Source organism: Sarcophilus harrisii, chromosome X (genome assembly GCF_902635505.1).
Source record: "Sarcophilus harrisii chromosome X, mSarHar1.11, whole genome shotgun sequence".
In the NCBI taxonomy this organism is placed as follows: domain Eukaryota; kingdom Metazoa; phylum Chordata; class Mammalia; order Dasyuromorphia; family Dasyuridae; genus Sarcophilus; species Sarcophilus harrisii.
The window spans coordinates 77,497,117-77,524,315 of record NC_045432.1 but is presented as its reverse complement, the minus strand read 5'-3'; the positions used below and the strand labels follow the sequence as shown (position 1 = coordinate 77,524,315).

The 27,199-nt window shown below is 49.5% G+C and overlaps 1 protein-coding gene across 2 annotated transcripts; it reads right to left on the bottom strand.

Moving 5' to 3' along the window:
- Nucleotides 1-952: 952 nt before the first annotated feature.
- On the bottom strand, nucleotides 953-27,199 carry LOC100924791 (zinc finger protein 501-like). Of its 2 annotated transcripts, XM_031944816.1 has the most exons (4): nucleotides 26,890-27,199; nucleotides 24,217-24,333; nucleotides 21,348-22,386; nucleotides 967-3,067 (listed from the first exon to the last, which is right to left on the bottom strand). In XM_031944816.1, exons 2-4 carry the CDS (start codon nucleotides 24,296-24,298, stop codon nucleotides 1,849-1,851), a joined length of 2,340 nt encoding a protein of 779 aa, XP_031800676.1. In that variant the 5' UTR covers nucleotides 24,299-24,333; nucleotides 26,890-27,199; the 3' UTR covers nucleotides 967-1,848. The 2 variants fall into 2 exon arrangements, with proteins under 2 accessions (XP_031800675.1, XP_031800676.1); XM_031944815.1 differs by lacking the exons at nucleotides 21,348-22,386; nucleotides 24,217-24,333; nucleotides 26,890-27,199 and adding exons at nucleotides 5,677-5,890; nucleotides 16,824-16,930 and having other exon boundaries at nucleotides 953-3,491.

The window sequence follows — 27,199 nt, the reverse complement described above, 5'->3', positions numbered from 1 at the left end:
TTTCATCCCCTTGTGCCTGGACCATTGCAGTAACTCCTGGAGGATCAGTCTGCCTCAAAGCTCTGTCCACTCCAGCCTCTTCCTCAGTTTTCTCAGTTAAAAAAAAGGAAGATGGAGAGGGATGGGAATGGCCCAGAACTACATGGTCTCCACAATCCCTCCCTGCTCTCCATCTAGGACCCCATTTTCAAGGTTCCCAAGCTGTGAGCAAGGCAAGCAGCCCATCACCCTTAAGAGCCGCATGGGGCCCCGCCCACCAGGCCTTACCAGTGTCAGAAGCACCCTGAGAGCGCAGAGGGATATTTCCAGTAAGTTGCCAGTCCCTCAGGAACGCTGTGCCTAAGATCAAGATCTCTTTATTCAGATTAGGAAACTGGAAGGCCCAGCAGAGGGAGGCAGGGCAGAGACCCCAGCTCTCCAAGGGGCCAAACCCTCCTGATCTCTCGCTTCCCTCCCGCACCTGTTCCCCCACAGTAGGTGTTTCACAAATCCTTGTTGATTGGTACCCTACCGCTGCTAAGGAACAACCCAGGAACAGCCAGAAATGTCACGAAAAGAGCTCGTTGCACATCCACACCCTCTGGGCCTTAGTCTAAAGCCTGAAAAATATTTGACAGGTTACTTCACTAGTGCCTTATAGCAACCCACAAAATAGGTATCACCCCCAGTTTACAGAGGAGGAAATTGAGGTTCAGAGTGATGTCTTACCAAAGATCACATAGCTAATACACGACTGGGATGAGATGGCTCTAAATCCAGCTGTTTATGTGGCCACCGAGCTTCCTGAGCATAAACCTTGAAATGTCACCGAGGGCAGTACTCTGCAGAGAGAGACGTTGGGGATCCGATCCACCCATTCTGTACCCCTGTCAGACAGAGAACAGGCTTCGGAGTCAGATTGTTCACCAAGTCCCTGAACAAGCCGACTTGGGAAAAGAGTCCTAGGAATCGTGACGGAGTTTACAGGACCAGGCAACAGCGGGAATGGGGGAACTCAACATTTTATTAAGTGCTCTTTTCTTATACAGTAAAGAGATGTACAGGAAGGTTACAAAGACATTGATCTAGCACCCAAAGAGCATTTCGAGATCTCTCAAGGCTCAGAGGCCAGCTCATCACAATGGGAGGCCATGCTCGCTTCATCCCCCTCCTACCCACTGCAACTTCAACAGCCCAAGCGTTCCTGGTGCCATTTTCCTTGTCCTCCTCTGACCGATACGTGACCCTCCCCTACCTTAGTAGGTTTAATGAGCTGCTATAATCACACACACACACAAACACACGCTCTCAATTCTCGGTGGCTAACCCTTTCCAAACGGTCATTATAGGTTACAGTTCTCTGTGTTATATGCCATATCTCCCTATTAACATTTAAGTATCACATCCTAACTGAGAATTTTTCATGCCCAAAACTGTTACATATGTGTTAGGTGCTTAGCAAATGTTTGATTAATGAATGGCCTCTAATACATCTAGGTTTGGAGGCCATTGCATCTAGCCCCTTCATTTTGCAGATGGGGAAACTGAGGCTGACAGGCGTGAGATGCCTTGCCCAGGGCCACAGAGCTAGGAAGGCAGGATTTCAATGTGACTTCCCGCTGCCAAGTGTGAAAAAGCCACATATCTGATTGAATAACTCATAACAGATAGTTGTAGAGAGAACTGGCAGACCTGGATTTAAGTCCTTCTCCACCATCCTAGCTGTGACCTCGGGTAAATCAATTCATCTCTTTTTTAGTGATTTAGGCAACTCTGTAGGATTAAGTAAATTGCAGAGAAGGGAACTGACTCATCTGGGAGTTCCCTATGGCACTGAAATCCAAAGCACTATTCATTAAGTTGATGGGATTATTCTCGAATATGAATTCTTTGATGTCTAATAAGATTGGAACTCCCACTAAAAGCTTTTCCGCAGGCATTACATTCAAAAGGCTTTTCTCCACTATGAATTCTCTGATGCTTAATGAGGTCAGAGCTCCTCCTGAAGGCTTTCTCACATTCGTTACACTTATAGGGTTTCTCCCCACTGTGGATTCTCTGATGTTGAATGAGATCTGAACTCCACCTAAAGGCCTTGCCACATTCATGACATTCGTAGGGTTTCTCCCCGCTGTGGATTCGCTGATGGTCAATAAGGACCGAGCTGGCTCTGAAGGCCTTGCCACAATCGGGACACTCGTGGGGTTTCTCTCCCCTATGAATCCTTTCGTGTTCGATCAGGGCTGAGCTCCCTCTGAAAGTTCTTCCACATTCGGGACATCCGTAGGGTTTTCCTTCCGTATGGATTCTCTGATGCCGAATAAGGTACGCGTTCCTTCTGAAAGCCTTCCCACATTTGATACACTCATAGGGCTTTTCTCCACTGTGTATTCTCTGATGGTTGATAAAGGTTGAAATCAATCTGAAGGCTTTTCCACATTCGTGGCACTCATAAGGTTTCTCCCCGCTGTGTATTCTCTGATGTTGAATTAGATCCGAACTAGCCCTGAAGGCTTTCTCGCATTCATTGCACCCATAGGGCTTTTCTCCCGTGTGAATTCTCTGGTGGCGAATCAGGTGAGATCGCCCCCTGAAGTCTTTCCCACATTCGAAGCACTTATAGGGTTTCTCACCACTGTGAATTCTCTGATGCTGAATAAGGTACGAACTCCACCTGAAATCTTTGCCACATTCGTGACACTTGTAAGGCTTTTCCCCTCTGTGGATCCGCTGATGTTCCAGAAGGGCTGAGCTCCCCCGAAAGGCCTTGCCGCACTCACTGCATTCGTAGGGCTTCTCCCCGCTATGAATTCTCCGATGCTTAATAAGGTCTGAGCTTCCCCTGAAGGTCTTCCCGCATTCGTTACACTCGTAGGGTTTCTCTCCACTGTGAATTCTCTTATGGTTGATAAAGCTGGATCTCTGCCGGAAGGCCTTGCCACACTCGCTACACTGATAAGGCCTCTCTCCAGTGTGGATTCTCCGATGGTTAACGAAGCTTGAGTTTTGCATGAAGGCTTTGCCGCATTCGAGGCATACATAGGGTTTCTCTCCACTGTGAATTCTCAGATGGTCAATAAGGCTGGATCTCCCTTTGAAGGGCTTCCCACACTCCGGACATTCATAGGATTTCTTCACGCTCGGGGGTCTCGGGTTTTTCCGAAGTTCTGAATTCTGTTTAGGACTCGGGCCACGCGGATCACAAGGATGGGCTTTCTCTTCGAAGGCCTCTCTCTGAAACATCGGCTCGGTTTTTAATCCCGGATCGCTGGCCCCCTCCCGGGCTTTCTGACCGGTGGTCACTTGATCACCCCCTCTGTCTTCTACGTTTGTGCCCGCTGGGCCTTCTTTCGGGCTCCCTAAACTGCCCTTGTATGTAGAGGCTTCCCCCAAGTCAGGGGCCCGGGGAATGGCTCTCGGAAGACCCGCCCACATAGTTGTTTGGGCGTCAAATCCCGCACACATCTTGTGCTTTGCCACAAACTCCTGGTCATCTGTCTCAGTGCCGTCACCTGAAATGTAAAAGAAAAAAATCACCTCCATTTGGTTTGGAGAATCAAGGGGCCAGGTCCCCCAAACTGAGAAGATCTGGATCCCATCTGGCTCTTTCTAGTGTGAATTCCCTTCTTGGTCCTCCCAGCCCATGAAGCCCTTTCTCATAGTCTCAACTGAAGAGAATGGCTCTCTCCTCTGATCCCCACAGCCCTTTGCAAAAATTGCTAAGAAATATCCAGTGGCAAGGAGAGGGAAGGGCGATAAACTAGAAGGAATAAGAAAGCGAAAGATCTCTGACGCTGATGCAGAGCACTGGGCCTGAGTCAAAATCTGGGTTCAAATGTGGCCTCAGACATTGCTAGCTATGTGACCCTGGGCAAGCCACTTCACCCTGTTTGCCTCAGTTTTCTTACCTATAAAAATAATAATAGGCCTTCCTTCCCAGAGCTGTTGTGAGGATCAAATGAGATCATTGTTGTGAAGTGCTTAGCATAGTGCCTGGCACACAGTAGGTGCTACATTGACTTTAGCTGCTGCTGTTGTTGTTACAGAGAAATAAAGAAGTCAGACAAGATGTGGGAGGTGAGCCCCGCCTCACTGTCTTCCTGGGGACTAAACTGAAAGGCATTTACTCTGATTACTGATCCATTCATTCAAGAAACACTTATTAAGCACCTACTCAGTGGGAGGAAAGAGGCAAAGCTTAGAAGAGACTCAGACCCTGCCCTCATGGAGCTTCTAGTCCTGTAAGAGACTAAGTTGCCCCAGCACACCACAACAAAACAGCTGCCTCCAAGGCACCACATCTTAGACAAACATGGGAGGCAGATGGCTACAATGAAAAGGCCCTGTAGGCCTCCATTTCCTCCCCTATCAGATGAGAAGACTGGACCAATGACTTTTCTAAGATCTCCTTCAGTTTGCCACCTATAATATTGTGGTATCTAAGATGGAAATGGAGCCAGAATCCTTATCTCATGAACACTGGGAGGAAGCATCTCAGGATGTTTAGTTTAAAGGGGAGGCTGGGAGGCCTGAGAGCAGCCTCCATGCTTCTGAAGGGTTGTTACACAGAAGATGTCTTCTGAATGACTGCAGGCAAAAAGCTAGAGGCAAGGAGCAGATCTCCACCGCTGGAGGTATCAAAGGGAAGGCTAAATGAGAATCAAGGATGGTGGAGTAGATTGCACTAACCCTTAAGGTCCCTTCTGGCTCTGAGATTAGCCCAAATAAGTGAGCACAGAGGGATTGTGGGGAGAGCACTAAGAACTGGGGCAATAAAAATGGCCTTAGAGCGAAGGAATAAACAACCTCTGCCAAGACACAGAGAAGGGATGGTGGCTATGGGCAGCACCAGGGTGACTGGAAGGGAGGAGGGGTCAGTGGCCTCCATCTACTTCTCCATGCCTGGTCTCTCTGCTGTCCTTCAGTCTCTCACCTCCGACTGCCTAATGGATACCTCAAAGTGGATGTCCCGGAGACAGCAAACGTTCAAAACTGAACTTGGGACCTCCCTTCCCCCCACCCCCAGCCCTCACATGCTGGATGCTCATTTCTATCCCTGCATCCCTGCTTCACAAATGGAGAGTTCTGGGCACCCGGAAGGGGGACAGATCTTTCTTGGGGAAGGGGGAAAGGCCTTGGGAGTCACCCTTTGCCACGGGATCCCAAGGCCTTTAGTTCTTCACTTCTCCTGCCCGTGGTAATCGCCATTTCTGGCACAGCTGTGGTAACCAACTGATGCCTGTTGACTAAAGCACCAGTTCTGATGGGGACCTTTCACCTTGTCCCCCACAGAACGAAGTAGGCCGCTTGAGGGCTTGGGCCAAACCATACCCTCTTCACCAGGCCCTCTTTCTTTTCCTATTCTTCTTCCTGCTCATGGGGCTCTGGGCTCTGTTTGATGACCATTTACATGCTCTTTCCCCAAAACAAGTCATTACATGGCTTCCCAGCCTCCCCCAGACCGTGTCACCGCGGGCAGAGCCCCGACTTTGCACCTTATCTTCCCGAAGGCATTGTCTCCTTTTGGAAAGGAAGCTCTGGGAGGGCAGGGCTTGGACTTGCCCTCTCAGCCTTCAGCTCGAACCTGGAACCCATAGGTTGCTTAAGAAGTGCTCTGGTTCATTCATTCCTTCTCCCCTGCAGACAGCGGGGGTCTCCCCACCTTCTCTCCCTTCAGGGGCTTCTTTTCTTACTCACCTCTCAGGACTCCCTTGTTCTCACTCTCCCAAACGTGTCTTCTCACACCAAAATGGGGCTTCGGGTGCCATTGGGAACCTAGGAATTTCACTACTACGGCAGCGGACAGAAGAGCGCAACCAGAACAGCATTTAGCTTTTGGGAGGGCTCACTCCGTGTCCCGCCACGAACGTCCCCCAGGGCAGCATCATAGTGTGGACACGGCTCTGCCTTCCTGAAGGAAAAGGTAGAAAGTCTGTGGTCAGAGTGGGATCCTATCTGTGGAAAGAGAGCGTGATGAAGTGGGATCCCTCTAGCACTGGATCTTGGGCTAGAAGCATGGTTCTCAATGGTTCGTGAGCCTGTGAGGCTACATTTGCTGACTGCTCCCAGCATTCCTGGGGACACTGACCCACATGCCCTCCCATCACTCCTTTGTTCTGCTCGGCTAAGGCCCAAATCTGGTCTCTTGGCTGTTCCTCCATTTCCCCTTGCCATGCCTCTGCCCTGGCTGTCCCCCATGCCTGACGTGCCCTTCCTCCTCACCTCGGCCTCCCAGCTCTCCTGGCTTCTTTCAGGGATTAGCTCAGTCCTTACTTTCTTCTCTCTTCATACCCCCCCTACCTCCCCCCAGCTTCTAGTGCTCTACCCCACCTTGCATGGATGCTGTGCTACCCACGTCGTCTCCCCTGCTACAGAGTACATCCCTCCAAGGCAGGGATCGTTTTAATTGGCCTTCGGATCCCTGGCACCACAACTGAACCTGGCACACAGTAGGCACTCAATGAATGCCGGGCGATGGAGTGAATGTAGGGTTCTTGGGACCCGGCCCCTCTGCAGACCTTCTATCAACTTGGAGAAGGGGGGGGTCTCAGCCAGAAGAAATATCCAAGGTCTCCCGCATCTGAGCCCTTCTGTCCACTCTCCCAGCCCTTGGGCTAGTTCAGGCCCTCCCTGCCTTTCACTCTGGTGGCAGACTCCTGAGTGGACGCCCTGCCCCCAGTCTCTCCCTACTCTGGTCCATCCCACACCGGCTGCTGCCAGAGTGATGTTCCCGAAGAGCTGGGCTGACCGTGTGACGCCCTCCCTCAGTCGCCTCCCGGGGCTCCCGCTGCCTCTGGAATGACAAAATCCCTGCACAACCTGGCCCCAACCTCTCCTTCCCGCCTCCTTGGCAAGTACTTCCTCGCCCTCCTGTGCTCTGACAGCCATCCAAGCTGGCCTTCTCCATCCCTCATACACACGTGGCCCTGCATCTCCCATCTCCGTGCCTTTAGCCTGGCCGTCTGGGCCCAGAATGCACTCCTTCCTTCCCTCCACCTCCCAGGGCCGCTCTCTTCCCTTGAGATGCAGCTCAAGCAACAGCTGCTACGGGAAGCCCATCCGGTGGACGCCCCCTCCCCTCCTACTGCGCCCTTCCTCTCAGCTGCTTTGTTTCTGTTTCGGAACTTTCCAGATCATGTGTCCAAAACCAAACTCATGCTTCCTCCTCCCAAGGCCTTCCCTCTTCCTAATCTCCCTAATTTTTTTAGTGGGTCACCCCCACCCCTTGGTTCCAAACCCAGGAGGCATCCTGGTGTCCTCACTAAGCCTCTCCCCCCAGGCCCGAGCTCTTGCCCTCCCCTCTGCATCATCTCTGGGGTACCCCCTCCTTCTCCTCTCTGACTCTGCCCTCCCTCACCACCCTGGTGAAGGCCCTCAGCACTTTATGCTAATAGCTACTGAGGGGGGCACCTGCCTCAGGTCTACCCCACTCCTGTCCAGCCTCCATTCAGCTACTAGTGATCTTTCCAAAGTGCAGGTCTATGTCACCTCCCCCCAATAAACTCAATAAACTTCAATGGCTCCCTAGTATCTGCAGAATCAAGTATCAAGTCTTCTGACTGGCTTTTGAAGCCTTTCATGCTCTGCCCCCTCCCACCTTTCCATTCTCCCACATGTCCCTAGGACTCAGTGCCTTGAACAAGACCCTTCACTTTCTAACTTTACACTTTTTCCGTCTCTTCCCTCAGCCCAGAAGGTGCTCCCTCCTCATCCTCAGCTGCTTCTCTGGCTTTTTTTTTTTTTTTTGCAAGAAACCTTTAATGTTAGTGATTTCGCTCCAACACTGTTGTTGGGGGGTTGCTTTTCAATCATATCTGACTCTCTGTGAGCCCTTTTGAGGTTCTCCTGGCAGAGGTACAGGAGTGATTGGCCATTTCCTTCTCCAGTTCATTTGACAGATGAGGAAACTGAGGCAGCCAGGATGAAGTGACTTGCCTGGGGTCACATAGCTAAGAAGTGTCTGAGGCTGGATTTGAACTCAGGCCCAGCTCTCTGTGCACTGCAGCCCCAATCCCTCTACGATTACTCCCATTCATCCTGTCTTTACCTTACTTGCACTTAGTTGTTTGCTTCTTGTCTCCCCCATTAGACTGTGAGCTTAGTGAGGGAAGGGATTGGTCTCCTGCCTTTATATCCCCAGTCCCGACACATAGTAGGTGCTTAACATACGTGCTTGGGTGAGACTGCACGTCCATAATTCTTTTTTTTTTTCATTAATTCCCTTGAAATTCTTGACCTTTTGTTTTTCCATATGAACTTTGTTGTTAACGTCCATAATTCTTACAGAACTGGAGAAATCTTGAACCCAGGGGGCACTTTCGGCCCTCCCTTGGTCTCACTCACACCCACATGAGAACAAAACTTCCATCTCCAACAAGTGCTGGTGGAAGATTTTTCTGGAGATCTCCAAGAAGGGGAAACTCGGGATTCCAGAGGCCCGGCCTTCATTTCTGGCAAGCTCTAACTGTTAGGAAACTTGTCCTGACATTTGCTTTGAAGCATCTCCCCCCCCCCAGCCCCACCCCCATTGCTTCTCCACTCTCTAGGCCCAGGACAAGGTCAATCCCTCCTTCCTGAGAGAACCCTGCAAATATCTGAGGACAATTATTATGTTTCCCTGCCCCCAACTCTCCACTTAGAGCCAAACTCCCAGGTTCTTAATCGGGATTCGGAGCCACTTCCAAAACTTGACCATGGTGCTCTGGGTGCTCCCCGGCTTATCGAGATACTCACCCTCTCTCCTCCCCAATCCTGCACCATGCGCTCCTCGAGGCGACTGACCCTGGAGCCCTGCAGTGATGCCCAGGTGGAGTTCACTAAACCTCCCAGATGTTTTTCAGATGACCTGATATACAACCACAGTCAAACACACACACAGGGTCACACACACAGTCAGACTCAGAACCACAGACACACACACACAGAGTCACACAGACACATACAAAGTCCCCTCCCCCCCATACACAGAGTCCCCTGAAGACTAGGACATAATGAGGAGATCGGGTGGAAGGCTGTGCAAGAATTGCTACTGATCCCTGTAGAATCCCATATCAGGGAGGCCAAGTATACAGAGGGCCGGCCTCCAAGTCCAGATGGCCAGTCCAAGGTCAGGCTGATACCTCCTGTTTGTGGGAGGCCATCACCCTCTCCTCAGGCTCTAAGACTCCCCTGCAGGGAAGGCACCAACCAGCTCTGGGCAAGGATGTTTTCCTACCCTGAGTTCTGTATACCAAGATTATCACCTGTTCAAACCAAAAAAACCCCACACCTGGTCAGCCCAAACCTAAGCCCGTCAAAATCCGCTTTGGATCAAACCTCTTTCGTCTCTAATGTTGGTAATTTCCCCTAGTTCTGCATCATACACAAATCTGACAAACACGCAGACTGTGCTTAATTCAAGTTCCAGAGAAAAATGTTAAAAAAAAAAAAAGCCCCATAGTGCTTTTGGGGGTACTCTCACTAAAGCATTTCCTCCAAGTGAACACCACGGCTGTCCGCACTATACGCCGGCCTCCGTTTCTCCATTTTGTCTATAGAAATGACATGAGTGACTTTACCATATGCTCTGCTAAAATCAATGGAAAACCTCTCTACCCAACTCCCCCGGTCTATGAGTTCAGTAACCTTGGGAGCAAAGGAGCCTGGGCTCCTATGATCCATTCTTGATGAAGACACGCTGCTGGGATCCTCTCCTTCTGGATCTGGAGGCACCCGCAGGGTACCATGAAGCCATGAACTGAACCAGGAGGGACAACATCTTCCTTCCCTCTCCATTTTACCCCAACTCTGAGAAATGGGCCTGGGTTATCTGGTTTGGGTTCTTTTGTCCTTCTCAATTGTAGATGCAGGTCATGAACCCCACCACGGGACCCCCACCCCAGACACGGGAGTTGAAGAGCTGGGATTCCAGGTGGGACGTTGCAGCTGCAGGGGAGCCCAGAGAAGCCTGAAGGGGCTTTGGGATTTGGAACTGAGACTGTGCTCATCTATGAACCCAACCTCCCTTTCCCCACACACAGAGGTGGTGCAAAGAGGGAAGAGGATTGTGTCTCCCTCTCTGGGGTTGGAGAGTAAGTTTCTAGCCTTGTGATTATACTTTATGGAGTAAAGACGTCCGTGTAAGAGTGAAAAAAAATCCCAAAACCACGTTAGCTCTTTGTATGTGCCAGTTCCTTTCTGAGACGATCACTTACAATCCCTTTCAAATGTTTTAGGATTTTTCCAGGAACCAACATCAGGATAATTGGGTTTGAAGACCCAATTTTCTTTCCTTTGGAAAAAGAGCAGATTGCTCACTTTTTTTTCAGAAGGAAGCTTTCTTTCTCCAAAATCGTGCAGAGATTATTTGCCTGTGAAGCAATCACATATGCTGGTTCCTCCTATCCCTGCTTTCTGTCCTCTTCTTCCCCCCAAGATAACTACAAAAAAGGACCTCCGACTCTTTTCTGTCATCTTGGTCCTCTTGACTTATGTCTTGCCACTGGGCTTCCCCAACTGGCAGAGACGCGAGGCTGTCCCTCACTTAAATTCAACTCAAGGGCAAGTCAAGTCACCACCCTCCTGATGTCCTTGGTCCTCTTCGAGAATGAAGGATGAGAAACAAGTATACTTGCTAGCTCCTTCTGAGCATTAGCCAAAAGCCCATCACATATGGGGCTTAGACATGTAAATTCTGTTCTCAGGAACTATCTTTTTTTTTTTTTTTTTTACTTTTAATATATATCACTTAATGAATCATGTTGGGAGAGAAAAATTAGAGCAAAAGGAAAAACCAGGGGGAAAAAAAGGAGTGAACATAACATGTGTTGATGTCCATTCAGTCTCCTGAGTTCTTTTTTGGGATGCAGATGGCATTTTCTGCCCCAAGTCTATTGGGATTGCCTTGGACAGACACTATCTTTTCAACCAACTCTTCACTTTCCAAATTTGCCTTACTCATCTGAAGACCTTATCACCTTTACTTGACAGTAGTGGGTGTTTTTAAAAAAATCACCAGGGGGCAGCTAGCTGGCACAGTGGATAGAGCACCAGTCCTGAAGTCAGGAGGACCTGAGTTTAAATATGGCTTCAGACACTTAATACTTCCTGGCTGTGTGACCTGGGCAAGTCACTTAACCCCAATTGCCTTAGCAAAAAAAAAAAAAATCACCTGCATCCCTAAAGTCTTGAGTTTCTTACCCAAGATTTCATAATCCTTAGCAATGTTTGCTATATTCCTTACAGCTGCTGCTTTTGTGGCCATGTGAATCAGCAGGGGGAGGTAGCAGACATCAGGTCTGACAAGGGTTTCTGGGTTCTAGTTACTCTCCCTGGGCAGAAAGCTGACCTCTCTGTTCTTAATGTTGAGTTGTCAAATAGCAATCCCTCAGAGGGAAATCACCAACTACTCCCTCGGGTCCCTTCTTTCTCTGACCCTTATTGGAGACTCAATGGCACCTGTAGACTCTGGGTAAAGCAGGAAATAAATAATTCCATTGTTGAATAACATTAATTCCTAAAAACAACAGGTTTCCGTTGTTCCAATGCTAATCCCATTATAGGAGAGCCAGCATGATGGGCAAAATCAGAACTATGCAAACTCACAGGAAGAGGGTGGGGGAATGAACTTAAAAATACTCCCTTGAAGAAAAATCCCTGCCTTTGAGGGCAGAAAGCTCATCTTTGAGTCCCGGTTCTAATCCTTCATGGCTAAAGTACCAAGCAGGTCATCTGAATTAGCTTATTTCTTGTTCCAGAAAACTGGGATGGTAAAACTTCTACTATCTGTTTCTGAGAGTCTGGAGGAAGGTACTCTGTAAAGTTGAGAGTACAAAAGAAATTCAACTGCACATGTTTAACTATCAGATTGCTTACTGTCTTGGGGAGGGAGAAAAACTGGGAACACAGTGTTACAAAAATGAATGTTGAAAACTATCTTAACGTGTATTGGGAAAAATAAAATACAATTGAAACATTTTTTAAAATTCAAGTTTTAGTTCTCATCATTATCATTTTTCATAGTGATCATAATAATCACACACCAGTTGAGTCTACGGGCAGCTGGGTGGCCCAGTGGATACAGTGCTAGGCCTGCAGTCAGGCTCATTTTGGGGGATTCAAATCTGGCTTAAGCTCTTTCCTAGCTGTGTCACCCAAGTTAATTCCCTTCACTCTGTTTGCCTCAGTTTCTTCATCTGTAAAATGAGCTGGAGAAGGAAATGGTAGTAAATCAACACATGTTTACTTTTTAAAATCTCTCCCATGGTTTTTCCCTTTTGCTCTGATTTTTCTCTCCCAACATGACTCATAAAGAATGTGTATTAAAAATAAATAATGTTTTTAAAATAGAAGGAAATGGCAAACACTCCTGTATCTTTGCCAGGAGAAACCCTTATGGGTTATGAAGAGTTGGACACAATGGAAACGACAGAACAACAGGTTAAGTCTATCATGACCGACTTTAGAGAGGGGCCTCTGACTGTGGAACAGGGAGCAGCCTTAAAAGAAGCGACAAAGCTCAGAAGGAGCTCGACTTTCACGGCCTGCTCACCTGCAGCATACGTGGCAGGATGAATGTTGCCATCTCCACCTCTCCTGTGTTCTTCTTAGGGAACAGCTGCCCTAAGGAAGGAGAAAGGACCCTGGGCAGCCCCACCCAGTAAGTCTGCAACAGTGGGGACCAGCCAACAACACTTCCTAGGCACTACCTGCTGTGAAATCCCTAAGCAAGAGTCTGTTGCGTGTTCCAGTTGGGTGAACTGTTCCGAAGTCCATGGGTCCCAGAGGGTGACGTGCTTTTCTCCTGTGTTAATTACTTCTTTTGAGACTGGTGCTTCCCGATGCCCAGGCCTGAAGCACAGTGGCCACTCTTAGGCCTCCCTCCCACCCCCACTGCCACCACCTGGAGCTTTAATCTGCTCCAATCCTGAGCATTTAAGCTGACCCTTCCTTAGGTAACCTGGCTCCTCACCACCATCTCAAGCCCTCATCTAATGGTACCAGATTTAGTGAGATGTCTTTAATGAGGCCATCCAATCAAGGGTAGCTCTCCTGCAGCTCCAGCTATGTACCAGCAGCAGGGATGATAGACCTGGGTCAGCACAGACCAGTAACGACTGTCCCTTCCTGGGCACTCTAGGCTTTTGGACAGAAAAATGGTTAACTGGTGAGGGAATAGTCAAAGACTCGAGCCTAGAAGGAATCTTGGACATCATCTCCGCGCCCTGAGCAGTACAAGCAACGTCTCCTTCCTCAATTCTGCAGGCTCAGTTTGCATCTGCCCTCTGCTCCCATCACATCCCATCTCCTATCATACTTAGGTGGGCACACTGTAGCGCTGGCCAGAAGGAAAGCTCTCTGCAGCAGGGCAGAGGCCACACTTTTTTTCTTCTCTGTATCCCCACTGACAAATACAGATTTCTACATATATATTAGGGGCTCAGCAATTTACTCTGGACCTTGCACTTTATAGAGAAAGAAACTGTGGACAGAAGGGGGCAGCAAGGAGGCTAAGGGCAAACAACCAGGTGGTAGGACCTGGACCAGAACCTGAGTTTTCTAGCTCCCCGACCCACAAGGCCAGTGGCCTCTCCTCTGTTCCAATTGGAAAGCTGCACATAGTTGCAGGGAATACTTCAGGTCCTAGAGAACGACTGGAATCTTTGCCATCACAGAACACTTGAACTGGAAGGGGAAATGGAGAGCAAATGAAGGAAAGGGCCTTCCCAAAGGTCATGTGATGAGTTAAGGACAAAGGACAAAGTTAATGCACTATGTTAAATATTACAAGTTAAATACGGTAAGTTAAGGACAAAGATGGGGTTAGAACTAAGAGCATTGCCCCTAAGTGTCCGAAGCTCCTGATGGGAACTCATCTGTTTCACAGAAAGAGTGGGGATTGGGCGTTCCCCCAAATTCCTGCATCTCCCACACCCTCTCTGAAGCCGGCCCAAGTGGAACCTGCAACGAACAGGGTGGAGGAACAAGTCCACTGCAAAAGGAAAAAGCGGGGCCTTTTGGGTGGCTTTTGCTCAAGGGATCTGATCAGCCATAGCAAAGCTGACAGGAAAAGAATCCTGGCCTGGAAGAGGTCATGAGGCCTTTTTTCTGACACCGGCATTCATTCACTGTGAAACCTTGGAAAAAATCCCTTTGCCAGTTGAGGCCTAGTGGGAAGTAATATCTTCCAGTGTGGGAGCACTATCATTTTGAACGGTTTTTGATTCATCTCATTTTAAATCCCCGCCTTCCGTGGAAAGCCTTTCCCTGTCGCCCCTCTGGACTTGTAGGCCTTCCCTCTGAGATGACCTCCCATTGGTCCCATCCGTATCTCATATGTACGTAGCCGTTTGCATGCTGTCTCCCCTGTTAGATGGTGGAACTGTTTATTCTTTTTTTTGTAGCCCAGTACTAGCCCACTAAGCTAAGTGGTGACGGTATAATGTCCATTTGACAGAAAGGGAGACTGGAACCCAGAGAGTAGAATTTATTATGGTTTTGGGGGGTGGGAATGGGGGAATGTGTGTGGGGGTGAGGGCGAAGACTGAGTTTGAAACCAGACAGCACCATTTACACCAGCTAAGTCTGGGAAGGTTCAGCTGGGTGACAAATTCTTTGGGTCACAGCAACACATGAGATTATCAACTAAGTTACAGGATTGTGATCCCTAGGGAAATAACAGGACTTGAAAGAAAAGACACAATTAGAGGGGTCAGTGGATAAAGGAGAACCGAAGGGACATCAAGGGGAGCAGGCACTGAAAAAGATTAAATAAGGTGTTTGTTCAGCTGTTTCAGTCATGTCCGACTCTCTGTGACCCCACTTGGGGTTTTCTTGGCAAAGGGACTGGAGTGGTTTGCCATTTCCTTTTTTTAGTTCATTTTACAGATGAGGAAACTGAGGCAGAATAAAGTGCCTTTCCCACAATCACAAGCCAGTGATTGAAGCTGGATTTGAACTTAGGCCTGTCTGGCTCCACACCTGGCACTCTTTTCACTTAGCTGTAAGGTTAAAATGGCATAAATATCATTTTAATAACTCTTGTTCCTAAAGATAATGGAAAAATAAAGAAGCTGGACTTGATTTGTAAACTGTTTGTCCAGTTGTAAAATGAAGATCCCGATGGACAAACACGCAAAGTCATCTTGAGCAGGTTCTTTCCCTCCCTGGGCCTGTTTTCAGCTCTAAGGTGAACACCGTGGGGTCCGCTTCCTAGGTGACTGAGCAAACTGACTCATTTCCCTGGGCCTGTTTCCTCCTCTGTGAAATGAGAGGCTTGGATGAAATCACTAGGTGACTTTGAACAAATCCCTTCTCCGGCCTCAAGTTTCCTCACCGGTAAAATGAGGATGCTCAACTTGAGGATTCTGGCTGTGCCCATGAGGTGGGATTCTGAAGTCCCTTCCCACCTGGGAGCTGGTTTCCTCACTTTGTGATCTCTGAACTCTTTTCCTCATCCAGATTTCCTATGTGTGAAACCTCTACCACTCAGCCCTCCAGACTGCCAGCAAGCTCTGGTCCTGAGGTCTGAGGGCTAGGCCTCCCCTCTTCTTTCAAATGAAGAGAACTGTGGGGCTAGCCTGTCTCTGACGTTCTTGCCGCCCATCGCGCTCACCAAGTCTGGGAGTCAGAGGTTGGGGCGCAAGGTTTCTTCCTCTCTAAGGTGAGCAGGCTGTTTGCCCAGCCTACAATTCTCTAAGCTCCCATTTCCTCCTAAGATTCATAGATTTAAAGCTAGAAAAGATTTGAGGTCATCTAATCTAAAGCTAAATGGGTCATACATTTGACAAAGAAACTGATGGCTGAAGAGTAACATTAAGAGCCTTATTCCATTTATATCCAGGTCCTAGCATTCTGAATCCTATATTCTCCCCACTACCCTAAGCTGATATGGGGGAACTGAGGTCAAATCTTGGCTCTGGCCCTGGTTTTCGATGAAACTTTGGGTGCTTCCTCCTCGGTAAACTGCATCAGGGTGGGACTCCAATCAATCAACAGGCATCTATGAACTCGGCAAGTGTCACGCTAGTAGGTCGGCAGCGGTCAAACAATTCGAAGGCCTCAAAAGTTCCTAACTGCGAGGTATTTCCGTTTGATCCGGACATGGGGCAATACAGAATCTATACGAAGTCGTTCAGGGCTGGGGATGGGAGCAGAACCCTCAGGTTCTCAGACCTCAAGGGAGGCGTGGCTGAGCCTTGAGGTGGGGATCAGGAAGGATGATGGGCAGGGCGGCGGGCTGCCGGGAGGTGGTCAGTTTGGCTGGAAAGGGAGGAGTAAGGGCAGGAAGGGCTTCTTGTTCAAGAGCCTGGGAGCAATGGAGTCACTGGAGCTTGGAGCGGGACGTGATCACACTGCATTCTGGGAAAATCCCTTAGATGGCTGAAGGATGGCTTGGCCTGGAGAAGGACCTCATCCCACCCTCATCCCCCGCGCTTCCTGTAGTGCCTGGATTGGGGGGAGAGGGAGGAAAGGGGGAGACGGTGGCAGGGGTATATGGGAGATGCTGTGGAGAGGCGGAGCGCAGCGGCAGCCAGCAGTGTGGGTGTAAAGGAGGATGAGAGGTCCCTCTCTCAACTCGTCGACCCGACTCGGGCCCCCCCGCGCCCCCCACCCCAAAGGTGGGGCGCTCCTGACAGAAGCTGGAGGGCCGCAGTGCCCGGATCGTGCTCTTGCGCCTGCGCTTGCGCCTGCGTTTGCGCCTGCGTATCAGCACCCGCGGGGGGAGGGGAGGGGCCGACACGGAGGAAGCCGCCCCGCGATGCCGGGCCAGGGAGAGCGGCCCTAGAGGTCGAGCAATCCGCGCGCCCGAGACCCAGCCCCGCGCGCCCCCCCATGCCCCGCAGCCCCAGGGCGCAGGCACTCACCCGAGCCGGGCCCCGGGAGAGGACGCGATGGCGCCGGCGGAGCGAGCAGCCTCCGGCCCTTAGCGGGGGAGCTTCCGCCGCCGCTCTAGGATGCGTGGAGGACCGAGCATCTCGATGGTGCCGGCCGTGCCCACGCTCACGCTCGCCCCCGCCCCCGCCCCCCTCCTCTGCTGGGGCCGAGGGTTCCAGACCGCGTTTGGGAAGGCGAGGGGACACAGGCCCCAATAGCCATCGCGTCCCTCCACGTGCGGTTCTCCGCCGGAGGAATGTTGGGAAATGAGAACGGGGCAAAACCCAAGGAACATCAATAATATTTATTAAAATAAGAATAGCTTACATTTGTATGATAGTTTAAGGCATCAAGGTGCTTAATCGGACGCTTTCTCATTGGAGTCTCGTAACAAACCTGAGGTAGGTTCTACAGGCATTATCCAGAGTGTCTGAGGCTCAGAGATGAAGCCGCTCGTCCATCCGGAGTCCATTCAATAATAACAATAACAATAATAACAATAACATAATAATAATATAGCAATAACAGATAACGTTATATAAAGCACTTTACATATATTATCGCAGTTGATCCTCGAAACTATTATCCCCATTTTACAGATGAGGAAACTAAGGCTTAGATTAAGTGACTTGCTTAGGGTCACACTGCTAGTAGTGTCCAAGGCTATCAATGCTGGGTTTTCCTGAGGCCAAGGCCAGCACTCACCTACCCAACCACCCACAGACACGTACTAAACACCCTCTCTTTGCACAGCACCATTAGTAACTGAGGATCCAAGAAAGGCAGCCACAGGCCTCGCTCCCAAGAAGGGAAAAAGGCAAGACTTTTAAGTCAGGATTCAAACCCCGCTCTCCTGACTCCCCAAGTATTATTTTCCTATCTTTTTTTTCCCCCACTTAACAAAATTTTTCTATCCCTCCCCCCCTTAAAAAAGAAAAACAAGACCCTCATAACAAATATGCGTAGTCAAGCAACAAAACAAGTTCTTATTGGCCATGTCCAAAAAGCCCACGGCTCATTCTGCAGTGCTGGCCGTCACACAGCTGTGTGTCGTATGCCGTCACCCGGGCCCTCTGAAGTCAGCCTGCCTCTGGCATTCTTGGCCGAGACAGGACGGGTGGGCTCCTTCTCCCTCCTCAAGTCGCTCTAGAAACATCTGAGCGAGCAACAAGGGTTAGTGCAGGGCATACTAGCCTTGGAGCTGGAAGGCCCGACTCGGGCTGAGCCACGTCGTGCCGGGTTTCAACTCCCTTCCAGCTGCTAACAGGTTCTAAACCTACAAGTTCACTGGTGCGGCTTTGGCTAAGTGCTATTTCTGTGCTAGAACCAAGTTTCAGCCTCTGGGGACTGGCCTGGCTGATCCCTAAGCTTTCTTCCAGCTCGAGAATCCCAGGCCCATTACTTGCAGGACCTAAGGAGGTCCTCAAACATGAACAGCCACACGTATGGACCCATTCTGTGCTTCTAAAGTCCGACCCCAGTACTCTTCCCCAGGAAGCAACGGCTGCTAACCTTCCTGGGCCATCTCTCCTAGTGCTTTCTTGATATTTACATTCAAGACCTTTGGAGCAATTGCTAACTCTGCTACTGACACTGAAAAGAGAAAGTCAAGGTGGCGACAGGGGGATGGGCATTTGGAGGCTTAGGGACTTCAAGACCCAGGGGACCCAAGAGATCAGCTAGTCTAAGTGAGGTAATGGAGGCCTAGAGTGACTGTGGGAGCAGTTTCTCTGTACCCCACTCCTGGGGGAGGCTGGAGAGGAGAGTCTGGCTCAAGTTTACATTGCACTTGACCTGAAGGTCTCTTCCAGCCCAGATTTGGAGGATAAGCCAGGTACACAGAAGTAAAAAGACCTGCACTGTCTCCACAACACGGCAGTTGTGCTCAAATGAGCTCTGCGCTGTACTTTGGTGACTCTGGGGGGTCACAGTCAGCTCCGGGTGATCTTCCTTCTCTCCCCACCCCAGACTTGGGGCTCCACGAGCAAGGGGATCCTGACGGCTCACTGAACCACTGGCTCTCCTGCTCACTACAGCAGGCCCTCCTTACCATTCCTCCTCAAGCTTCTCATTCTCCAAACCTCTCAACTGAGGACCTCATCTCCTATTTCACTGAAAAACCTGAAAGCATCTGCTCCCTCCTAGGTGGCATCCCTGCCTCAAGTCCCTCCCCACTTCGAACCATCTTTCATATAGCTACCAAGATGATTTCCCCAAAGTACAGGCCTGCCCAGGTCACTCCCCTCCTCAAACTCGAGTGTCTCCCTATTCCCTTTGGGACCAAATGCAAATTTTGTTTGTGATTAAGAGCCCTTCACACCCAGGCCACTTTCTCCCTTTCTACACACAAACTCCATCTCCCAAATGCTGCCTTTTTCACTGGAGCCCACGGCTGGAGCAGGACCCTCACCACCCTCCTCGCCTCTGCTTTCCCTTCTCCATGGCTTCCTTCAAGACTTGGCTCAACGTCCCTTTCTGTAAAGTGCCTTTCCTAGTCTTCTCCCTCCCTCTCGGAGAACACCTGTGCAAAGGGGAGCTCCTTGAGAACTGTATCACTGTCCTAGTTTTATAGATGAGACAACTGAGGCTCCCAGAGTAACACAATCAGTTTCAAGTTTTCTGCGTCACGGTCCAGTGCGCTTTCCATTCCAAAGACAGGGTGCTCTTGCCTCTCAAACTCATTTCCTGCTCTGCCTGTTTTGACTCCCACCAATAGCACGTCCCCCGGTACCCATCCTGCCAGGTACCCTCTGCTGGCCCCTTTCAGTTTACTCTTGTATATTATCCTTCTCTCTTTGAAAGACTGTCTTTCCTTCTGTCTGTAGTCTCAGCACTTAGCACAGTGCTGGGCACACAGCAGATGTGTAATAAATGTTTACTACCAACAGACTTATTTCTATTGGAAAGCCATGGGCATCCCTCAAACTTGATGTGTCCAAAATGGAGCTCACTACCTCCCTGCTCCCCCTTTTTCCATTTCCTGGTTTCCCTCCAAATTCTGTCTGGGGTAGCAGGTCTCCTTTCACCCTCTCTGGTTTACAAACCGACATCCTCGCCCCCCCCCACCTCAGCCCACCCCCAATACTCACTCGGTCCCCAAGTTCTCCTGCTTCTGTAACAGCTCTCACTTTGTACACCTAAGACCACCACCCTTCAGTCCCCTCTCACCAGGACCACGGCAATACCTGCTGGGGGGGTTCTGCCTGCCTCTAGCCTTTCCCCACTCCAGTCCATCCTCCACTCAGCTGCCAAAGCAATCTTCCTAAAGTGCAGGTCTGACCATGAGACACCCCTCCTCTCCCCCTCCTCGCACAGGGAGCTTCAGTGGTTCCATAGCTGCCAAACTCAACTGGCAGTTAAAGCCTTCCAGCGGAATGGTACAGTGGAAAGCGCCCCAGATTTGGAGTCAAGGGTTTGAATCCCAGCCCTCCTAATTATCAATACAGGGAGTTCTCCTCTCTGGTAGTTGAAGACTTACAAAGCACTTTCCTCACAATAACCCACAGGAGGCAATTGGTTCAAGTACTACCATCTCCATCTTACAGAGAAGGGAACTGAGGCTCAAGGAGGGGAGGGGAGGGGAGGGGATTTGCCCGTGGTCACAAAGGTGAGTGTAAAAGCCTGGGTTCCCAGGCATCCCAGGCTGGCAGATGTGACGGGTGCTTTTTCCACCACTCCACACCGCCTCTCCAATTGGGATTGTACCTTCCCTTTTGTCCACGAATAGAGTATCTTTGGCAGTACTGCCACAGAGGGTTTTCCCCAAGTCAACACTTTGAAGAGAAGAGACCCTTATTAGCTTATTCCCACAGAGCCACTGTGCTCAAGCGGAGTACCAGTGGCCCTCAACACTATAGTTCTCTAAGGATTCCGAAGGGCTTTCCTCACAACAACCCTGTGAGGTAGGTAACAAGTGTTATTCTCCCCATCTCAATGAAGAGAACAGGCTCAAAGGAGGTGCCGAGTCTTCCACCTCCAGGTAAGGCCCTCTTTCCCACGGTACTATCCTGGCTGGCAAGTCACTGAGCCGGCAGTGGGACAGAGCGCAGGAGGCCGCAAGGTGAATATTCACGCTTAGGGGGACAGGCTGCGGAGAAGAAAGAGAGCTCGGCGATGACCTAGGCCGAGCTCGTATTTTACAGAGGTTCGAGGCGAGGCCACGAAGGTCTGGTGACCTGCCAGGTCCTTCATCTTTCTCTCCATCCCCAAGAAACCTTCTTTATACTCTCGTGTGCATCATCTGATGCTGAATCAGGTTGGAGCTCCTGCTGAAGGCCCTGCCACATTCACTACATTCATAAGGCTTCTCTCCGCTGTGAATTCGCTGATGTTGAATGAGGTTTGAACTCCTACTAAAATTCTTCCCGCACTCATTACATTCGTAGAGTTTCTCCCCACTGTGAGTCCTCCTGTGTTGGATAAGGCATGAGCTCTGACTGAAGGTTTTCTCACACTCGTTACATTCGTAGCGTCTCTCTCCACTATGAATTCTCTGGTGGCGAATGAGATCGGACCTCACCCTGAAGACTTTCCCACACACATTGCATTCGTAGGGCTTCTCTCCGCTGTGAATTCGCTGATGGTTAATAAAAGTGGCGATCTGCCTGAAGGCCCTGCCACACTCACTGCACTGATAGGGCTTTACTCCAGTGTGGATTCTTTGATGCTGAGTGAGGTGTGAGTTCTGACTGAAAGTCTTTCCACAGTCATTACATTCATAGGGTTTCACTCCAGTGTGAATTCTCTGGTGCTCAATAAGTTTGGAACTCCCCCGGCAGGCTTTTCCACATTCGTTACATTCGTAAGGTTTCTCTCCGCTGTGAATCCTCTTATGCTCGATAAGGATGGAATTGCGGCTGAAGGCTTTGCCGCACTCATTACATTCGTAGGGTCGCTCTCCGCTGTGGATTGTCTGGTGGCGGACAAGGGCAGAACTCGCCATGAAGGCCTTGCCGCATTCGTTACATTCATAAGGTTTCTCTCCGCTGTGGATCGTCTGATGGTGAATGAGGGTCGTGCTACGACTGAAGGCTTTGCCACATTCGTTACACTTGTAAGGCTTCTCTCCACTATGAATTTTCTGATGCTGAATAAGGTTGGAGCTCCTCCTGAAGGCTTTGCCACACTGATCACACTTATGAGGTTTGTCTGCACTGTGGGGTTTGGACTTACTCGTGTATTCCGAAGTCAGCCGGCAGCCATGTTTGTGCAGCTCACATCTCGGGGGTCTCTCTCCTGCAGGTTCTGTCTCGGGTGGATCGGGATTTGAGCTTTGGCCACTTTCCTTTTCTTCCGGCGGCACACTTGCGGAGGTGGTCCCATTATCAAAATCGCTCTCTTGGTTAGGTGAGCCTTCCGGTATTTTCCCTTCTGGCTTTTCCTGTTGTACCTCTGACCTGTCCCCCGATCCCAAAGTTTCTCCAGATTTGGAGTCCTGGGAAACGGCCCCCTGGTCACCTACCAATGACTTGCCTGGCGATTCTACTTTGGAAACTTCCTGTTCTGAAACAGGCTCTTCTTTTGTTTTTTCATTTTCAGTTTCATTCTTAGATTCTGAAATGATAAAAAGAAAAACACAAATCTATACTGTGTGAAAGGGACCCACGGATTAGAAATTTCAGAAGCGGTATCACAGAAATGTAACAAGGGCCAATGAGGAGGACAAGTTGGGAAGGACACAGGACGGCTCTGATTCACGGCTACACAAACGATGGCGCCGGGGCTTCCCCCTCCCATTCTATCACCTACTCTTTGTTCTACCCCCTTAACCACCGCCTCTCTTATCCAAGTTCTCTTAAAAGTGGAATAATAGCATCAGGAGGGCAAAAGTCCATAATGAAAATTAAGAAGGCCAAAAAATCTTTTCCTCTTATGTCCCAAGCAATGGTTGCCTGACACAAGATGAGGGCCCCCCCCCAATGCTGGACAGGCCACATCTGGAACACTGTGTTCCTTTCTGGACACCACATGTAAAATGGGTCACTTAACATATAGGAGAATGTGTTTACGGAAGGACAACCCTGATGATGGGTCCCAAGAAATCATTCCATACGAGGGACGACTGAAGAAATTGGGCTTGACTAACCCTCTACAAGGGCCCAGCATGTGGAAGAAATATTCCAGGAGTAATGGAGCAGCAGGGCTGGCCTTGAGAACTAACAGAGCATCTAAAGACAGATTTCTTTCTGAAGCTGTTCTTAGGTGGATTCCATAATAGCCCTCAGCCCTCCTGACAAATTCTCGGACCTGTATTAAAATAACTTTCTCTATATGTCAAGGAAGCTACTGATTTCTTCTGATGAAGGGCTCGGAGCAGGGGGATGGACAAAAATTCAAATTTTTCTAGTTTTCCCTCACTATCATCACCCTAGCTTAAACCCAGTGATCATCACTTAGACCATTTTAATAGACTCCTAGGTGGTTTTCGCAACTCCAATCTTTTTCCCCTCTCCAGTAATCCTACATGTGGTCAACAACATAAATCTTCCCAATGAAAAGGTCTGACCATATCGGTTTCCAGCAATGCCCCTAAAGCACAAGTTAGCCCAGCATTTGCAGCCCTTCACTCTGGCTCTGATCTACCTCTCCAAGCTGATCTTGCACTGAAACCTTTCACGTAGGCTGCATTTGGGAGCCACTTCCTCTATTCTGCTAAGAAGGATCTCTCCTTTGACTTTATTACACTCGACTTTGTATATCATGCTAAATTGTGGATGTGTCATAATCCCCCATCAGACTGCTGACTGCCTGAAATAAAATCTCTTATGATTTTTTTTTTACCTTTGTGCCCCAAGCCCTAGGACGGTGCTTGCACGCAAGAGGTACCTAAACAAATATTGCCAAGAGTACTATCTTTAAGAAGTCCTTCTCGAACTCCAAGCTCGGTGGTGGCAGCCATGTAATTTAAAATGAAAACGGGGGGGGGCGCCTAAACCTTTTTTATTTTTCGCTAGAGATGGACAAAGGAGGGGAGTAATCACCAGTGGCTGGTACAAAGAGCAAGGAAAGCACAGAACATGAAAGAACCCACCAAGAGAGGTGAATGAAATCACCAGGACAAAGGTACAGGAGCAGAAGAAATAGTTAAGGGACAAGAATGGAGAAGGTGAATATTGGCAGGCAGTGAGCTACTAGGGAAGAATGATGAAAGAAGCAGAGAACACAAGGGCTGGCTTTATAAAGTCCAGAATTACAGAAGAGACAGCAAGGAAAAAAGAAAAGGATGATTTTTTTCTTCTATGGCTCGCCCTAGTAAGGCAGACTAGAGGGTCACTGAAGAGCTGCATCCATATCAAAACTGCCCAAGCAGCCATCACATCTCCATCTGCCCCCATCTAGGCCCACCCACTGCCCACTGTCCACAGTTTCCCCCCCACCCCTTACCTGGGCAGGCTCTTCCCTTCTGCAAGTCTCCATCATCAACCTCCTCTGGCTCCACAATCTGCAGTTTTTCTTCTTCCTCCATTTGGAAAATGGTGTCTGGCTCAGGAACTGGAAATCCTGTTCAGGAGAAAATAAACAGTAGAAAGAAATTTGGGCTGAGCACTCTTTTGGGCAGAGTAGTTCCAGAACTCAGGGACATTTTCTGGGAAGGCTAGGGACAAATATGGCAAGGAGCAACTGTCCAGAGATGTGACATTTAGGTGACACGAAGGGAGAGGCAGTGGATACTCAAGAAGTCAGAATCCTTTGTTGATTCTGGTCTTCCTGAGTGCCCCACCCCCTTCAGAAGCCAACTCAGTTTCTGATTTCTCACAGAAACCATTTCTATTCTATCCTGGTTTCAGAGCCAGAAAAGATCTACAAAAAGGACCATGCAAATTTCGCCTCTTCATCGATGCCTTCTTTCTGATCTTGACATATCTGTACTCTTCATGGGCCTGAAATGACTCCTCCTTTCATTTGTAGTCGTTATACACTCTCCTTCTAGGGAAAATTTTAGTAAGCAAAAGATGTCTGAGGGTTTTTAAGGGAATATGACAGATTTTCAATTCCCTGCGTCAACTTCTAGCCAACAGGTGGCTGTCTAGAGATGGGCAGTATCCAGACCTGGATAAAGTATCAGTCCTATCCTGGGCGGCAAAGTTTCAATCACAAGTTATATATGTCTCTGTAATATGACCCATGTGTTCATCCCTTTGGTCTAAGGCCAAAGCCCAGCTGCAGTAGAGAGAGAGCCTTCTTTTTTCTCCCTCATAGACACCCCCATCGCCCAAAATACTACAGTTAGAGAGAACACATTGAAAATGGAGATTGTTTTTGTTTCAATAGTTCTATTGTGTTCCCTGCATTGGAAAGAGAGAGATGGCCTTCCATCATAAACATCTAATCCCTCTTCCACCTGTCTCCTGGCCTGCTGGGGAAGAAGAGAAGCACCATTTCTTCACAATTTCTCCATCCTGTTTCCTGGCCTGGCTGCTGGAGCAGAATAATTTAATTCTTGCACACTCCTCTCACCGGCCACCTGGCCTGAGGTGGCTCCCCCACACCCGTATCTATAGCTCCTCCTCTCTTCCAGCTGCATGTACCCCTGATGCCAAATACAGTATTTGCAGCATCCACCTCCTAAGGTTGTAATGAAGAAGTACTCTGTAAACTTTCAAGAACCGTTAGAGAAAGGTGACCAGCTGTTGTTTGCGGGGAGGGGACCCAAACTTACGAGTTGGTCTGGAAACTCCTTCCACTGCTGTGGATCGAGCACTGTGACTTAGTCTTAAACATGGAGAGAACAGGGATTAACAGGCCAGGAAAAGGACAAAGAGCTAATATGTGCCAAAAGTCGGACTTGAAGTCAGGTCTTGCTAACTATAAGGTTCTTTTTTTACTCCTCTGCCGCATCCTATCTCAATTATTAACTTTAGTAAATGTTTACTGACTAAACACTCCTCTGCCACATTTTGTCTCAATTATTAACAACTTTAGTAAATGTTTACTGACTAAATACTCCTCTGCCACATTGTGTCTCAATTATCAACTTTAGTAAATGTTTACTGATTATATACTCCTCTGCCACATTGTTGCTCAATTCCCATCACTTTTGGTAAATGTTTACTTAATAAATAACCAAAGAAAGGTTTCGGCAAAGTCACAGAAGACAAGTGGAAAGCAGATTTATTAAGGAGAAAATGAGGAAAGTGCCCTTGATGACTCATTGGGGAATGGAGGTGAGCCTGAGTTCTTCAAGGCTCTGCTAGGAGAGAAGAAACTCCAGCAGAACTTCTCAAAATGGAGAAGTTTCAAGTATGCCCAGATTGATGATTTCCTGACTGCTGTCAGAACTCCAGCTGAACTCAATTTGGAGAGGCTCACGACCACGGTGGTCAGAAGGGAATTCAATTTTTGGCTTCAGCAACTCACCGAAGTCAAAAACGTCTGGTCAACAACGTTAGTTCTAAGAGGGAAAGCTTTTAGGGAGGTCTTGGATTCGATGGGCAATTAAGGTCCTTACAAGTCTCAGATTCTGGCGTACACTGAGGCAGAAAGAAGTTACCATTTAGGGAGCAGCGAGAAGGCAGGCCCCAACAAATTGACAGATCCTTGATTACCAAGCACGGGGAGGCTCTGGATATAGTTTTAATTTGTGAACAGATCTATGCCCAAGACCCTTATTCCTATTCCTCTCCCCCACTTCTAATCCGAAATCGGTCTGACCATTAGCCTGGCGCGGTACAGCCACGGGCACGTGCCAATAACCACACCTTTTCTTTTTTCCAAACACCTGTAAGCAGCGCTTGCTGAGGAATCACGCCTACCGCGCCCCACCCCCTGGCACTCTTACGGGCCGAAAAAGTTACTAGGAGCATTGACAATCAGGCCAGCGCTCTACCACCATGTGCGCTGCTTAGTAGTGTTAGTAGTACAACGGGCACCGCAACAGCCTCCACCTGGTCCGCCGGTTCCCGGAGTCTCCCCCTCTCCCCTCCCCCCTCCACACAGCTGCCACGTCCCCCGGTCCAGCCCCGGGGGAAACAGCTCCCCCAAGGCTGCTTCCCCCCAGGGCCCCAGTCCACCTTTCCAGCCTCAACTCCCCCGACTCCCCCCACCCACGCTACTTACATTCCAGCCTACCAGCTGTTCCTCGCACACATCCCCCTTCCAACCTCGGCGCCTTTGCCCAGGTCTGGAACTCTTCAGCTTTGGGGCACGCCTCAAGGTTCAGCTCCATGAGGACGGCCGCCTTACCTATCCCGGCCCCCCGCAAGGCGTCGCTCCGCCCCGGCCCCCCGCGCCACAAGACGAGCCCCGCGAGGCCCGGGGCGGCCTCATTTAGGTCTGGCCATGGGCAGAGCCGCGGGGCCCAAGGCCCAGCCCACACTCCAGCCTACGTGTCCAAGGAGTGAGGGGAGAGGAGACGTGGGCCAGGGGC

What these genes read in the sequence shown, in the direction of transcription:
- LOC100924791 (XM_031944816.1), bottom strand. Translation starts at nt 24,298, where the DNA reads ATGGAGGAAGAAGAAAAACTGCAGATTGTGGAGCCAGAGGAGGTTGAT. An exon ending in GAAGGGAAGAGCCTGCCCAG is followed by an intron (nt 22,387 to 24,216) that starts GTAAGGGGTGGG and finishes TTATCATTTCAG; the next exon opens with AATCTAAGAATGAAACTGAA. An exon ending in GGGAAAGTCTTCAGGGTGAG is followed by an intron (nt 3,068 to 21,347) that starts GTCCGATCTCAT and finishes CTTCAAAGGGAG; the next exon opens with ATCCAGCCTTATTGACCATC.